Source organism: Simochromis diagramma, unplaced genomic scaffold (genome assembly GCF_900408965.1).
Source record: "Simochromis diagramma unplaced genomic scaffold, fSimDia1.1 OVJJ01000596.1, whole genome shotgun sequence".
NCBI classification, from domain to species: domain Eukaryota; kingdom Metazoa; phylum Chordata; class Actinopteri; order Cichliformes; family Cichlidae; genus Simochromis; species Simochromis diagramma.
In genome coordinates this window covers 11445201-11462388 of record NW_024387245.1, presented here as the reverse complement: position 1 = coordinate 11462388, position 17188 = coordinate 11445201, and the positions used below count along the sequence as shown (strand labels likewise).

General features: G+C 40.3%; 1 protein-coding gene across 3 annotated transcripts in view; it reads left to right on the top strand.

The window, feature by feature from the left end:
* The window catches only part of bmpr1bb (bone morphogenetic protein receptor, type IBb), a 59950-nt gene that overhangs the window by 35637 nt on the left and 7125 nt on the right, over nucleotides 1–17188 (top strand). For all 3 annotated transcript variants that reach the window (XM_040000244.1, XM_040000245.1, XM_040000246.1), the window contains 4 exons: nucleotides 5079–5407; nucleotides 14882–15041; nucleotides 15889–15991; nucleotides 16248–16350. In XM_040000244.1, the coding sequence (XP_039856178.1) occupies nucleotides 5320–5407; nucleotides 14882–15041; nucleotides 15889–15991; nucleotides 16248–16350 (454 nt within the window). In that variant the 5' untranslated portion in view covers nucleotides 5079–5319. The remainder of the gene's footprint in view (nucleotides 1–5078; nucleotides 5408–14881; nucleotides 15042–15888; nucleotides 15992–16247; nucleotides 16351–17188) is intronic.

Here is a 17188-nt window from a genome sequence, read left to right as displayed (position 1 = left end):
GCAGTGATTTGGCCCTACTATTGTGGGAATCTTTAATATTCATGAAGATCTTTCTTTTACTTGAAGGTCGAGGCTTTGCTGGGGATATTCACATTCTCCCAATATAGTTATAGATTTATATTCTGAATTATCCTTAGAGATTCAGTAGAGAAGGTGTCCTGTCTACACATGGGCATTGTTAAGTCTTAGCATTGTAGGCTGTAGCCTATTTGGAAATAAAAAAAAATCCAAAACAAATACATATAAAACAATAGAATGGAACATGGTCTTCGCATTATTTTAATGCCTCACACAGGAGTAAAGTGACGGAGAGTTAAGGTGCAGATGAAACACCAAAAGAGTGACCAAGGTTCTGTTCTATTCAGTTTAGATTTAGTTATGCAGCACTAATCAAAAGCTGCCCCAAGGTGCTATATACCTCCTACAATATAGTATTCTGGAGAAAACCCCAACAATCAAATGAACCCCTATGAGCGAGCACTAGGCAATGGTGGCAAGGAAAAAACATTTCTATGCTGATGACATTCAGTTGTATGTCTTTTAATCCGCTGGATAGGCTGTTTAACCTTGATTTGTGCTTGGCTCTTCAATTACCTTGACCTAAGCTTGAACAAAACTGAGGCCAAGATCATAGCGCCTCCCGATTTACATTCTGAAATCAGTCAGACTCCTTCCTAGGTTTCCTCTTGCATGTAAAGTCTCTTTTTATCTCAGCTTCTTACCAAATGCACTGCTGCGCGCAGTGTTCAATCACATGCTCAGAATCTGCTGTTCCACCTACAAAACTGAAGACCAGGCGATAGAGCTTGTCAGTCTGGGCACCAAGGCTTTGAAAGAGTCTGCCACTAAAATGACATTTAGCTGACTCTGTGGAGTCTTTTGAAAACCAGTTAAAAGCCTTTTTGTTTAACCAGGTAACTTCATTAATTTTTAATTAATTACATATCTTAACTTGTTTTTGTAATTTTTTATGGCATTCAATTTTCTTATTTATTTTACACTTTTTTGCGTACATCGCTTACCTATATTAAAATACACACAGGCACACACACACACACACACACACACACACACACACACACACACACACACACACACACACACACACACACACACACACACATACACACAACCCCATTCAGCTATCTTAGTGAGAACCTTCATTGACATAATGCTTTCCCTAACCCCTTACCTTAACCCTAACCATTAAAAATGAATGCCTAACCCTAACCCTTACCCTTACCCTAAACCTAACCATAACCTAATTGTAACCTTGATACTAAAACCACATTTTGAGTCTCAAAAATGCCTTTAAATGCCTTCAAATTTATGAGGACCAGGTTGTGTGTCCTCACAGGTGACTTTTGGTTCTCACAAGTATAGTGGAATGCAGATTTCGGTCCTCACAAAATAGCTAGATAGGAACACACACACACAACATATTGAATGCTTGTTTGATGAAGACTCTGTCAGATTGATAGAGTTTGTGAGTATTGTTAAGTTGCTAATTCCCATTTTCACGTTTATATAAGACCACTAATTTCACTGTTGGTTAGACAAAAGCTGTGATCTCAGCGATGTCACCTGGATCTCTGAAAACTAAAAGACAGAGCACTAGTTCAGCTCCATTGTATCAAGTGTGGTTAATAATCTTTTCTTATAACTCAATGAAGAAAGGAAGCTAATCTTTGTCCTGCTGGATGATGAAGATAGTGTCACGCTTTCCTGACTCTCGCACCCCGATTGGACCATTTGGTCTAGACAGCTGTGTTGTCACGGTAATAAAGTGCTTTCCAGGATTCGGTGACAGCCGTTTTAACACTGAGCTGCTGAAAATCCTCCTAATTTCACAGAGCTGAGGGTCAGTTTGGCCCCAGCTGAAAAATCGTTCAAGACACGCATTCCATCTTCTGAGAGTAATTTCATCATCTGTGTTCTGCCATGGCTTTTTGTTTCACAGGTTAGCGGTGATTTTTCACAGTCATCTATCCCGTTCCTCTTGCTGTATGATGAAATGCGTGCCCGCTTCTTTAAAGTCACTTTCTGAAACAAAAAACATGGCTCATTTTCATGGTGCATTGCAATGCTAGTGCGGGTATTAAAGTAGGGTCTCTGTTTCAAAAGAAAATGTTTACTTTATGAAATGGAGACAGATTATTACAAACAATGCAATAATTGATCTCTGACTGCTAGAGGGCAGAATGTGAAGCATATAAAATCTGCAAAACGAAGTGACAATAATCTCTGAGCTAATCTACTCTCCACACAAGCCCTCCAAATCAAAGTGGGTGAAGTAGCACAGCACCCAGTTTACTAAGCCAGAGCTATGGTAGAGCAGCACCAAAGAAGTTACTGTACCTAAAATGGCAAGTGAAAGGGGCTCGTACAAGTATGTGGTTTATAGAAGAAACAAAAAACAAGAATTTTTTATTTTATTCAGGTAAAAGCAGTAATTTGTTCTCTTCAAATAGCTTAGTGTAGTGCAGTTTCCCTCATGTCATTACCCATGCTATTTTACTGCTATTTTACGCCTCCTTTTCATGCTTACTGGAATCATTTGGGATTTATTGGAACTGTCCTGATTTTTTTAAGTTACAGCATACAGCAATACTGCAACAATATTGTCAGAAAAGAGCAGTGAGAAGAGGGTTTTTGCGATGCATCGATGAGCTGTAATCAGAACCAACAGGGAGAAGGAAAAATCTTTAGTCTGATGAAGAAATTTTGAGCAGACATAAAAATAAAATGAGGTTATAAAAAGATATGTCCCAGGATGGTCACCCAACCATTCTAATAAAAGTGTCTCACTGGGGACATGTGCGTGTATTTGCTATGTATTTTTTGGCCCATGAAAGGCTTTGTGACCTTTTGATAACTCTGCATAATATTGTGCACAGGAAAGTACATCTGAATCAGTGGGTGTCTTTTGACCTAAACCCACCCTGTGGTCAGAGCATATTTCATCGCAAACAAACTAGACAGTAATAGTTGTTGCACATTATATTTCACACTGTAAGCAATAGTCATTAAATGAGTTCTTCATTTATTTAGGTCTGTAGCTTCTTAAAGGTGCAAGGCTGCAAGGCCTGCAAGAGAACAATTTATTAAGGAAAGATCAAGCCAGTACAAGCTGAAATATCCAATCTGTGATATTGACCAAGGTGTAATTCATACATTTAGAACAAAAAAATGGTTAAGATCATCATAGATTTTATTTTCCTAGAAAGACAGAGCCACGTAGGGAATTCCCATTCATTTTAAATTGATGATTGATCCTACAGCTGACTATGAGACAAACAATTTCTCAAGCAGTATAAATCATCTCTAAATATGTGTGATAGCAGATATGCTATCACACAGGAAAGGAAGAATTAATTTAACTGAAAATAGCTCTTGCAACCAGTCTGCCCCACTTTGAACCCCTTTGTTTGGTGGAGTGACGCCCACCTACGGAGCTGCTTACTCCACTGGGCCCCCCATCACTGGCCTTTGGGCCCAAGTAGGCTGTGTGAGAGTCCAGAGAGGCTCCACGCTGGGCATTTGATGGAGCGCAGTAGGGTGTGTAAGGTGCAATGACCCATTCACATTGCTCCCCACGCGTTCATGCTCCAGAATAGTCTGACTTATCACATGTAATACACAGAGATGCACAAATCAGGAGTGGCAGCTTTAAGGCTGGAGCACTAGAAAGACGAAGAGGCTTCTGGGAGCCGATGTTCCCACCCAGTGAGACTTTCGGAGGGGACAGTTGTGGGTGGAGAAGCCCATTTGGCTGTTGTTGTTTTTGCCTTGTTTTAGCACCGCATTTGCTTTTGTTTGTGTCCCCTTGAACCATTTGGAATGAATGAAACTCCACCCAGAAGACCCATACATACAGCATGTGATTGTGGAAATTCTTCCCTCTCTGAAATGTTTATGATTCCTATAGGCGCTCTTGTAGAGTTAACGCAATTTGGCACACGGCTTAGTCAATCCTCTTGACTTTTGCTGTGCAGTGTGTCCCTATTGTTATTCATGTTTCTTCTGTTCGGTTGTAAGTTTGCAAGTGTGCTGGATTAGTGTGAAGTTGCAAAGTTGTGGCGGTGCCTGGAGGTGTGAGCTCTAATCGCCTCTAATCACCTGACGTGTGATGGGCTGATCCCTGCTGAAGCTCTTCGCGTGGTTGTGTTTTCACCCCTTTAACACACAGGCTCACAGGAGCAACTGAACAAGATTGAGCCTTCATCTGAACTTTAATACCATACTGTTAGTTACAGATTAATGCCTGCGCGATTTTTGCCATTCACACAACACCTGCGTCTGCAGCTGTAGCTCAGCACACTTTAGGTCAAGATGGGGTTGTGGAAAGGTCGGTTTCTTTTTCTTTTTCCCTCTGATGATTATTGTGGAATGCGTCGCCTTTCTTCTTCAACTATCAAACAAATGAAAGGTGCAGATGAAAGCCTTTTATTTTATAATCTTTCTTAAGATTTTCTAATTGTTAAGGGGGAGACTTAGATGCCATTAAATAACCTCTGCGGTGAGAAAGACATAAATGTCATGTCTGGAGCACTGGTGCCGAGCCAAGATGGATAACCTGCAATAACCTATTTGTATTAACAACAAATGCAAATTTTCCTCTAGATTCTTGCTTTAGTTGTTCATACTCTCTCTGCCTTGCAGGATTTGATATCAGTTTGCTTTACCATAGTATATATACACATGTCCTCTGTAAGTTTATAGTCTTGAGTTCACTCTGTAGCTTCTGTGTCCCTCTTGGCATGCTGTGTGTTTGCACCAGTTCATAATGGCTTCACTGCTACCTTTCACACCTCACGGAGCCTCATGCTTGCATCCATCGCCCCGGTTCACCCCCGAATGCCCCCTCTGCACTGCTGTCTTTTCTGGGTATGAGGGATGAGAAAATTTGCACCGTGTGCCTGTGTTGTAGCAGCACCTCGGGGATGTGTAGATATACTCAGCTGTTCCCTCTGCGGTGGACATCGAAAGGGCTGGACAAATAGCACAGTGAGAGAGCAACAAAGTAACACCCTCCTCCCTCTCTTTTGCCCCCCCCCCCCCCCCCCCTCTTTTCTCAGTGTCTGTCTCTTCCAGGCTGTCAGTGTGGAGTAGTGCTGGAGGCTGCAAGGCGACTGTGCTGTGGGAAGTTCCTGAGAGTGCTGAGGGGGAAGTCACTCACAGAGAAACACTTGTACAGAAAAGAGCACTGAGCCTCTTTCACCAGAAGGATATAAAGTGCACTCTCGCACCTCCTCCTTGTTGCGCGGGGTGTGTTCGCTGTGCCAGGACCTCAGGGGCTTGAGGAAAGTTAATGCTGGCATGATGGTGGTGTGGCTGCCTCAGGAGTGGGCCTGGCAGGCTGTTCTCCTGGTGACTGGACTAGCATCACTGAGCCCTGGGTCTGATGGTGAGTGTTTTGATGTTTCTGCTGTCCTGCTGTCTTTATGTTTTGATTAACTGTTTGGCTTATATCATAGGCATGTTGTCTTCCTGTGTATGTTGAGACTAGACTGGTTATGCACTTCTTTTACTGGTTGAGTTAGAAGCAAGTTTTCACATGTTTTATAGGCGATATCATACGCTGACAGGTTGATCGTGCTAGCTGTGAACTAGTCGGTCTATTTTTTGCCCTGGGGTATTTATGATGAAAAGCTATTATGATCTCCACAGGGGCTGCCATGAAAACCGGTGTGCATTTATCTCCGCTGTCCTGTCTACCCCCCCCCCCCAATCCTCATGTCCCCAAATCCCCGTTCATGTTTTGAATTGTTTGAAGATGGACAGCCAGTTGTCTTTTATTATGAATGCCAGCAATGTCACAGTGCCCCGTAAGGTTGTGACAAGCTGAACTCCCAGTCTCAAGAAAATGACGCTTGCCCATTTGTTCTGGTTGGAGTAGGTCAGTATGGGTATTACCATGTTTAGGTGGTTTTCAGTTTTTATTGCTATTTGCAGATATTATGACACATAAATCAAACTTAAATTCTTTGTTTAAAATCTAAAATTCAATGAATTCTGCAATTTTTCATGTTGCATTTTCTTTTTCTTAAAACCTTTTACACCAACTATTACAGATAATTTTAAAAAAAAGTTAGTCCTAATATTAAAAAACAGAAACATTAAAAAAATCATTGGTTGCACCTTGACTTTCATACTTCGTAACAACAGAGTTTGGTGTCAAGCTGTAAAAACCAGCATCTGCTTGCACACAGTAACATGCAGTGTTTATAAATTCTGCCATAAAGAGATGGTCTGGAAAATTTCAGCATGACTCTTAGCTGTGAGTGGATTTCCCTTAAGTGATAGATGGCATGCCACTTCTCTCATTTGTTCACCCAGTGCTGTGTTGGCCTCATCTTGCTCTCCGTTAGTTAAATTGTTTTCTTAGTATAGGATAGAGGCTCATTGGAAAACGGAAGGCTTCAGAAAAAAAGTTGCTCTTGCTGATGAATCCTTTTTAGTGAATTAGCCCAACTCAGATCTAAACTATGCGGGTTACTGGAGCAAAACTCATCAAAAATGCCTCCGGAGAGCAACATTGATTTTCACTCTTCCAAAACTGCAGCGTTAACTAACTGGAGGCAAAGTGTCTGCTTATTCCTGTCAGCACAGACTGATAAATACTTCCCGAAATGAAGCTGAAGAGCTTCTTGGAAAAGTTTTATACTAAGGTTATTCTTGAGCTTCCTTAGTTTCACTCCCCTATGCTCAGATTTTTCCCCCACTAACTTTTATCAATACCTTTTCTGTTTCCCCTGTGATTTGATCTTTTAAAGGTCACCCAAATGAGTTTAACATGTGGGAGGTAGCCCATAAATCTAAGTAGCACAGCCAGTTTGCCACCTGTTTCCCTAGGGTGGTAAGGTTCACAGAGAATAGATGAGTCCAAACACTGTTCATCCTGTGGCAATGCAGTGGAAATATAAAAAATATGGTCGGTTATATCATAATAAGTTAGGCTTTTTTGAAACTGATACATTGATATGTGTTAATTTCCTCCTAGCTATATTTTGGGTTAGGTTTTCCCCATGTTTGTCACTGATCGATAAAATATCTGTGGTATCGCTGCTGTTTCAGGAAGGAAAAAATGAACAAAAGTTGACACGGGAGAAGTTGACATGGTATGTGTTTGGCTTAGTGACGTGAAAATATAAAAGGTCTGAAAGCTTGCTTGAGTACACTGGAGGAATTCTCTTGAAAGATGTTTATAATCAGGAGTCTTCACTGAAGAGCTGCTACTAAAGTAACTTGCCATTTATATTTTACTTCCAGCGATCTTCACATATTTGAAAAATGTGCATTGAACATCCAGTGGTTTAGACAGCCTGCAGGAAAACCTGAATAAGTTTAATGTTCTGTAGGTAATGTTACATTTTTACTGCAATTAATAATTATGTTATTTAAACGAGACAAAAGTCTTGACTAATGCACGTACTGCATACATTATTTGAAGTTATTTTAAATGGAGATCAAGCGTTCTTGGATGCTCAAGGAGGATGATACCTAACTCAAAATCTTCCAGACAAACATGCAGAGGTTTTTGCTCAGTACTTTGCAAGGACAAAAATTATATGCAACAATAATATACCTTTCCTTTGGAACATGTTTGTGTAGTTAAGCGCTGCACAGTAAGGTCAGAGTGTAGCGTGGCGTAGCGGTCCAGCAGTACAAAACAGCAGCAGTTGGTCCTCAGCAGGACCGAGCTCCTTCAGCGTTCTGTGTGCTGCTTCCTGTCAGGATGTGGATACGGTTCCCCCACACAGAATTTGATCCCCAGGCAGATGTGCTGCTCCAGCGGTCAAGCCTGGGAGTAAAAACTCTATATGTGTGTGTCTGTGTGTGTGTCTATTAGTCATTCATGTGAACCATGTTAATATATCTGCTTTGTGAGGTTTGGAAACTTGGGACTATTTTTGTGAGTTTTAAGAACGTACTGAAGGGACTACTAAACCCTAGTTGAATCCTTTTGAAATATGAAATTATATAAAAGGGCCCTGTTGTCTAACAATTAGTTAACAAAGTTAACTACGTTTGCAGGCTTCAGCTGGGATTCTTACTAGACTTTAGAGGTGGCAGCAGGTGGATTTTGTGATCGTGCAAAAGTCCTTAGTCAAAGGCAAACATACTTGAAAATGGAATATATAAGGCAAAAAGAGAGTTTGTGTAATTTTAATGAGCTTCAAATTTAGAATTGGGTATGAGCACCTTTATTATTCCACACAGCCTAAACTATGTTAGCCAAGCTTTCTTGATATTTCTTTAGGTATCCTTCAGTAATAGTTGTCCAGGGTTTTTGGAGGACATTCAAAGCTCTTCTTTAGGTGCCGCGTGCTTCTTCTTTTTTTTTCATTTTCTGCCAAGATGATTCCACACTGCTTTTGTCTATCCGGGTATGCTTTTAGCACACAGACAGTGTGTTTGAGAACATTGTCACTGCTGAAAAATAAAGCTGTTGCAACCAGATGCTGTCTAGATGGTATTACATGGTTGATCAAAATATGATTTGATAAGATCCCATCAACACTGTCTGAAATGTAGTTTTTGACAGCCACCCTTCCACTGAGTGCTACTGAGGCTTCAGTGAACGGTAGACTGATGAACTGAACGGTCAGATTTATCTCTCAGGTCCTGCATCAAGTGCATTTGGTGGATTTTTTCCTATTTCTTATCAACATGATTTTCAGATATCTGCTGGAGTTTGCTCAATTTTCTTAAGGACACTCTGTACAGGATACTGAGAAGTTTTTAGCTAATAGCTCTTTGGGAATCATGTTGTTGGTGCAAAAATACTTTTTATACTGTCAAACTGTGTTATTTGTGTCATTTTCCATAGAGTCAACTAAAGAAATGGGAAGAAACTATGTTTTTTAGACAGGCTGCTAGTAACAAAGAGCCTAAAGATGCATTTTAAAATTGGCTCCTGTAATGTCTAGACACAACACTGATTCATCCCTTCATTAAGGTGTCCTTTTATGCTTGACTGCACTGAACTGGGCTGAAAAAGCATCCAATGTTCATAGAAAAACTTCAAAGACCTTCAAAAAGCTTGGAGAGCTATTGTTGAACACCCCTTTAAAACTTTACATGGAAGTCTGTAAAGCTCCTTGAAAGCAAAACATACGTAATATAGGGGTGGCTCAAGATTTTTGCACTATCCTGTATGTCCTCAAGTTTTTCACCCTAAGATACTACTCTCCTGGCTGTACTTTCATATTTAACATATAGACATGTAAGTGTACTATGCTATACTTACAATATACAATACTTACATAGATTAAACAACCTTAAGTACAAAAGAGAAGCGTCTGCCCACATTTCCTTTTTTTGGGGGGGGGCAGAATGGCTAAGGTGACATATTGTGGTGGCGCTATGGCTGCAGTCTGTAATGAACCCCAGAATTTTTCAGTCGCTTGTGGCTTTTTCCAGTAAGTCCAGACCACATGAATAGATAGACGAGCAGTGAGACGCGTTGATGGGAATTGTGGGCAGATAATGTTAAAAAAAAATAAGAGAAGATGGGTTTGAGATGAGACAGATACACTTGTGGTGTCAGCACCTACACCTGTTTCTTGTCTATCAATGTGTGTGTTCGTCAGCCAGTGTGTGTCTGTCTGCAAACCTTTTGCAAGATTCATACAATTATATGCAAGATTAAGAAGTTTAGTGCATCTGCGCACCCTATATATAGGCCTCTGTGTCTCTGTCTCTTTATGTTGCTGGCATCTGTTGTGAATAGAGCAGTTATTTCATCTGTCTGTGTGTACATCTGCCTGTGTTTGAGTATTTGCATGTGGATATAGCAGCTCTTTGCTGTATTCACACCCATATGTAGAATTTCGTTTCTGACAGTGGAGCTAGTTTTTTTTCGAGGGTGGGATTTGAGAAAAATGCAGGGCAGGGTCAACTCCATAAATTTGTCGTGGCATTATTGCTCTGTCTGGTGGGAGCCCCTGTCAATCCTTCAGAAAGGCAGCCGATAAAGAGAAAACAGGTTGGTGGAAGCTGTGCGCTGGAAACCGATGACCTGATGTGGGTGTAGCAGCAGCAGCAGAGAAGAAGAAGCGAAGAGTGTGGAATGTGCTCCTCGGACACTTTCTTGTGTGTGCGTGTACAATATGCGCACATGTGTGAGTGTCTCACGTGGCACAGGCCTTTGAAGCCTGTAGGGGGTTAAGAGGAATGAGAGTGCAGTGGCAGGGTGGAGGAGGATGTATGGGCCCTTTGCAGGTTGGTTGTGACCCCCTCAGGGTCAGAGTGCACCCGGCAGACAAGGGGGAAGATGCCTCTTTTTGAGAAGGTGATTTATCATGGCCACCTGGAGTAACTTATCCTCCTCTGCACCCATGACGAACAGTTAACAGTCTGTGCAGTGGTCACAGCTCACAGATTCAATGCCTGTTGTCTAGTCTGTGAAGTCTGCTCCTGTTATACAGCTCTGTTAATTGGAGTGCTTATTTTTCAAGGCATGCAAACCCCGTCACATCCCATTGTTGTTACTGTTTTTATTAAAAACTTTTATTTGTAAAAAAAGAAAAAGAAAAGTAAAAAAAGTTCAATGAAACAACAATGTAGCACCTCAAACTGACTCAACTTAAAACAATCAGTAAAAGTCGAACGTTTGGTTAGAATAAGGAAAAATGGAAGCACGTCTTCCATTAGAACTGGCAAAAATAAAGAAGTTCATTTAAAAAAAATGCATGTCTCAAAAAACGTTTAAAAAAAACACACCCAAAAAACCTAACAAACAGAACATGTTATCAAGTGGGAATTTCCATGATTCTTCCATGATGGCTCCCATTTGTCATTGCTGCCATTATAAGGTTGTTACAGAGGTCATAGTCATGCTTCGCTTAGCACTATAAAAGAGGAAGGAGGTTGTGTCACAAACAAGGCCAATATTGCTCAGTCACAGCCTTCAGAAATGAACAGAAATGAGAAACATGGTCATAAAGGTGGCAGATAAACTACCGTCAATAATGCAGACATGTTTGGAAAAGTTCAATCCAGTGTGGAAGCGCTCGCATTTACAGTGCCACTGATGGTGATGAGCTGTGACTGAAGGTTCTCCAGCTGGAGTAATTCACCATAATTACACTTCGCTTGCTCAGAGGGTGTGTGTGTGTGTAATATTGTGTCAGAGACAGAGGAGCTGCCTGTGGAATGTGTGAGGGATGCAGATCAGGTTTCTGGGTGACCTTCAGCGTGCTACGTCGCTGACAATGCAAGTTTGTGTGAGGGTCCATGTAAGCTTATGCATCTCCAAGACGAGAGTAAATATAAGGAGGAAACGAAACGAAATGTGCTCAGTATATATATGTGCATACATGGGTGACAGTGCACTGGTGTAGTAGTTTATAGTAATGAATCAAACTTAATGTGATTTCCAGTCACATTAAGTTATAGGACACAGAATATTAGTAGAATTTGATGCCACTCTCCTGCAAATACAAATAATGAGGCGATAATGGGTAAATAAATAAACCTCCAGGGTCTGCAGATGGAAGTTGGGATGCTGAAAGGCTGGAAACAGCAGGAAATGATGAAAGGTGGTATTGACAGTGAGATGTAAGAGAGAGAGGGATGAGACATTCTGCAGCTAGACCACCTAATTGGGAGAATGCATTTGACACATTATGTGAGAGTCAGTGTGAAGAAAATGTCACATCTTGGTTATTTTCCTGTCTTTAATTTAAGAGAGGTAGTTTCTCTTTGATTTTTTTCTTCCCATCATTGAGGCTTTTTAGTAATTTGTTGAACATCAGTGACAGTAAAATTACTCATATGTACAGCAGGCTTTAAAACTTGTTGGATAAATACCTTCATTATGACTTCCATAACAGACAGTTTGTATTGTAGTGAGGTTGAGGGCCCATCCAATAGTGATTTTCGGCCTTATCTATATCCTCAATTTCAAATTGATGGCAGCAACCTAACTATATTTTTAATGAGATACCACAATGTCTCAGTTTAAACACTTGATACATTTTCTGTGTTCTACTGTGAATAAAATGTGAGTTTATAGAGCTTGCAGATCATTGTTTAAAAATTTTACACAGCCTCCCAACATTTGTTTAATTGGAATTATATATTGGTCCATCAGTCAATGAACTGGCGGATACGATAGAATCTGCATACTTTGTACAGCAAGCTATAAAACTTATTGCCTTCATGTCAAACAATATGTGTAATCAAGCAAGTTTATTTATAAGTACAAATTGTTTGAGACTAATCTGTTCGTACCCAAATGAACTGTTTAGAAAATATGTAATCCATGTGCTGCTCTACGTAATGCTCATTTTTGTGTTTATGTCATTGCAGTTAAGTGCTGTCATGGTACAACGTGCACCTTGTTTAGCAAAAGATTAAGTGAATCGGAGCTCTTCAAGACAGAAAGTTCCTTACAGACTCGTGAAACATTCCATTCTTGTGTCCTTGTTTTGAATATTTGCAAAACAGATGTGATAGAGAGACCAAGGCCACTGTGAGGGAGGATCTGAACACCTCCACAAACTTCCCCTCTGACAGAAACAGCAACACAGAGTGAAAGGACACAGTCCCACTTAAAGAATAGTCACTGTATTTGGTATTGCAATCTGATTTAGCCTTTTCATCACGTACTCCTCTGGAGGATTAATCATGTCTCCCTTTTGATGCCTGGTTGGCTTTCTGGCTGTTTCTGCCCTTTAGATCTTGTTGCATCTATCAGGGGGAAACTTTTCTTGGATTTGACTGACACAGCGCTAACATGGAAATGGGCATTCTTGATGTCTTGAAAGCCTTGACTTTGGCTTCGCTGTGTATAATCTGTTAAACAGGTTAATTTTTTTAAATATATATATATATATATATATATATACACACATACATACAAGGAAAATAATGTGAAGGTAAAAGGAAAAGTGAGAATCGGACAGAGAGCAAGAGAAAGACATCCATCTAGTGTGGCACAATGCTGTTCCGCTCTTTGACCACAGTGGTCTTTGGGGATTATCTGCTGTCATGACTGATTTTACACTGGAAGACTTTATGCAGCTTCAGCTACTTTACAGTAAGAGTGAAAAAAGCACATAAGCTGCACAGTTACTTTTAATTGAAAAATGTTTCTATACCAATGAGCAGGGTTATTATAGTGTGTCATACCGGTTTAAATAATTATACTTCTTTTGGAGATTTCAGCTTGCATTCTTTTTTAGCCCAAATATTTGTTACACATGTGTTTTATTCATTTTACAATGTATGATTACAGGTCATATATCTGGCATTATTCACAGTCTAAAAACAATTAAATAACTCTTTTCCTTTTGTGTAGCACACAGTCAGGTCAGGTCAGGGCAATCCATCCATCCATCCATCCATCCATCCATCCAAACCTCACATAAAAAGGCCTTAAACAATCAGAACCTATCAAATGTTTAAACTGAGAAAATGTACCATTTCAAGAAGAATATCAGGTCATGCAACACATCTCATAAAAGGTGGGGCCGTGTTTACCACTGTGTAGATTCCCTTTTCTTTTAAGAACAGTCTGTGGGAGGCAGGCTGCTGGACTGAGGAATGTTGTCTCATTCTGGTCTGATATAGGATTCTAGCTTCTCAACAGTCCTGGCTGTTCTTTGTCATATTTTCTGTTTCATGGTACTCCAAATGTTTTTAGTTGGTGAAAGGTCCGGATTACAGGCAGGGCAGTTAAGGATATGGAAGTCCTTCCCTGCAAAGATGTAATCTGGATAGAAGAATATATGTTCCTCTAAAAACTGTATATACCTTTTAGCATTCAAGGTACCTTTCCGGATGTGCCGGAACCAATCAGAGATGCAAGGTTTTGAAAGGAACGCTGACAACAAGCTGGATGGTCCCTCTCTTCTTTAATCCACAAGGGCAATGGCATCCATGTTTTCCAAAAAAGGATTTCAAATTTTGATTGGTCGGACCACAGAATAGTTTTCCAGTTTCAGGCCAGAGAGGACAGCAGCCTTTCTGGATCTTGCTCATTTGTGGCTGCTTCTTAGCGTGATAAAGATTTAACCTGCATTTGTGGCTGGCAAGCTGAACTGTGTTCACAGACAAAGATTTCTGGTCTGGTTCTGGTGCTTCTGATGTCCATGACAGAGCCATGCTTGTTTTGAGTTCGGTGAGGATGAGAGGAACATCGAATACTGATTTTCTGACAAAGCTAAAAATACTGATTTCCAGCTTTGTCCCTTGCACACAGAGCTTTTTCCAGATTCTTTGAAATTTTGATGCTATTATGTACTGTAGATCATGATATATTCAAAGTCAATTAAACAATTTTGCATTACAGAACATTATTCCTAAATTGTTCTGCAATTTATAGACACAGTTTGTTTGCAGGTTGCTAAACCTCTCCCCTTTGTTTCTGAAAACTCTTCCCCAGCTGTTTCCTTTTAGTACCGCTTCCTTTTTTCAGTCTTTTCCTCCCTTATCCCAACTTTTTTGAGGCACGTTGCTGCCAACAATTTAAAATAGAGCTAATATTTTTCATGAAATATTAAAATGCCTCTGTTTAAACACTTGATATGTTATCAATGTTATGTGTTCTACTGTGAATATGAGTTTATGAAGTTTGCAAATCGGTCCGTTGATCAGTGAGGTGGGAGATGCAATAGATCCACATACTTCATATTATGTTTTCACTTGTTTCCTTGATCAGCTCTGCTAAACTCTGACCACTTGGAGTTAAATTCAGAACAGCAGGGTTTCTTTCAGCAGCACACTGTTAAACTCCAAACAATGCTAAGCTAGGAAGACAATTGACAGGCTTTGAAAAAGGGGATGTGTTATTATTATTGATCACTGATCACTGATTTTCCTGAGGTGCAGTGTACTAAAGTTCTCTGTCTCCTGTGTCTTCACTGTACAGCTAATATGTTGGACACTATGCTCCTGAAGAACGGGGGGAAGGGGGCATCGGATCGAAGGGTGGAGGAGAGCAGCAGCGCAGCCACAGTTTTAGCTCAGAACATGCTTTGGTGCCACTGCTACCATCACTGCCCTGAAGACTCGGTCAACAACACTTGCATGTATGCTGGACTACACACTTGCACGCTCACAAAACAGACACATACAAACTATTAAAAAACACTGTACTAAGCCCATTAAAAGACAACGCAAACATTTACCCGGTGTAATTAGCCAAAAGACTCATAATTGCGTGATTAGATCAGAAGCACACAAATGTTTTAATTCAGCTCCATTCTTCTGAAACCCCTGAAGCTTCGTGAGGCACAGCTTATTTCTACTCTCATTATCCAGTTCAGTTGTTTGTTTCTTTGTTTCTTTGTTTTGTTTCAGAGATTACATTTTAATACTTAGTGGTACAAGGTCTATATGTGCTTAGATGCAGTTATTTAAAATATAAGGATATGAATGTACTATTTGTCATCTTTGCTATCTATTTGTTTTGTGTCATTATTACTTCATTTCAATTTTTTGACTATATTTAAAGGTAAAAAATGTACTCATAAATATACATCATTTAGTGTGTAATTACATCTTCCTACAAATTGATGGATTCTCATAAGCTTAGAATGAATCCATTAAAAATATATAGACGTTAATTTGTGGAAGCCACCATGTTGCCCTGCCATGAATACAGCGGCCACGATCACCACCGCTCTCTGTCCTTCCTCATTTCCATTTCATCCTCATCGTCCTCACCTCAAGCCTCATCTCCTGAACTGAAGTCAGGGCTCTTTCACATTCAAAACATTCATAAATGTGCTAGTGTATTCCTGGTATTGTCACAATTACTCATGCCACTAGATTAGACACGCGACTAACATGCTGACAGTCAATAAAAATGATCTTCAAATCTAAATATTTATTTGGATTTCTGTGATGGTGAAATTGTGTGCATATTCTTTGTAGGACTGATGGTTACTGCTTCACTATGGTGGAGGAGGAGGAGGGGGGGGTTGCTGTACTCACTGCAGGTTGCCTGGGACTGGCTGGCTCTGAGTTTCAATGCAGAGTAAGTCTGCTGCATGTGAATGCTGCATGTGAATGTGCGTGTGTCACCCGTGAAATCTTTTTAAACCTTTATAAGCTTTACTTGACTTACTGAAGCTGTTGATGAGACCCATTTAAATAAGAATTGTCCAGACCATTGTGTTTACTTTATACACAGTAGAAGAGCTTTTGTTATATTACAAAATGCTAACTAGCCTCCTCTCATTAGTGTTACATAGACATGCACAGTTCTGACATTTTGTTTGTGTACATGAAAGGACACGTGGAACGCACGTTCAAGGAGAGCTCTCGAGTGTTGCACGGATCAAGACTTCTGCAACAGAGACTTGCGTCCCACCCTTCCTCCACTGATGACATCAAGTAAGACAAACACACACACACACATCCACTCTTTCACACATTTTTTTTTTTCACATAATGAAATCCTGCCCCTCTTTAAAGTGTGAGTGGCTTTCAAAACTGGCTCTTTTAGGCCACGCTGGGTTGGTGATGGGTAGTGACAGTTTAAGCTGTTACAAACCACAGTGTGGTGCTGGAGTGAAGTGGCACATGCAGAGAGACAGAGAGAGAGAAGGAGAGAGAGATGAAACGGAGCCTGCAGATTTGGCTTGTTCTCTCACCCTCTAATGAAAAGGACAGCCTCTCCCCAGGGCCTGCTTGAGTTTCTTGCCTCAGGACGGATGTGAGATATCTGTCCATCTGTCATGCCACAACCCACTAACTAACACACACATACACACACCTTCTCTCTCCCTCTGGCACATACACTAACCTATGTGTATTTTTTATACATTCAAGCTACCTCTGCTGTTTTGTTATTTGACTCTTTTTTTCGTAGTTTGAGGTTCATTCTTATACGTTTTAATAACAAGGAACAGTTCTTACTATGATCTGAGGATAGGATAGAACAAAATCTCAATGGGCCAGAAAAGTTGCAAACGCAGCTTTATCACCAAGTGAAAGATTAGCACAAGAAAACAGCAAGCGCTGCTCTCACGTCTGAGGATGAAGTCAGTTTTTAAACAGTAACAATGGACAGTTATGGTAGTAATTTATTCCATTATGTTTTCCTTTAAATGTAGGTTCATTTGAAACATTACTTATCATCAGTTAATTTGCAGTGACCTTATAAGAAGTTCTTTCTCCACTAATTCTTATTGTGTTTGTGTGTGTTATTTTCTTCCCCACCATGAAGTAT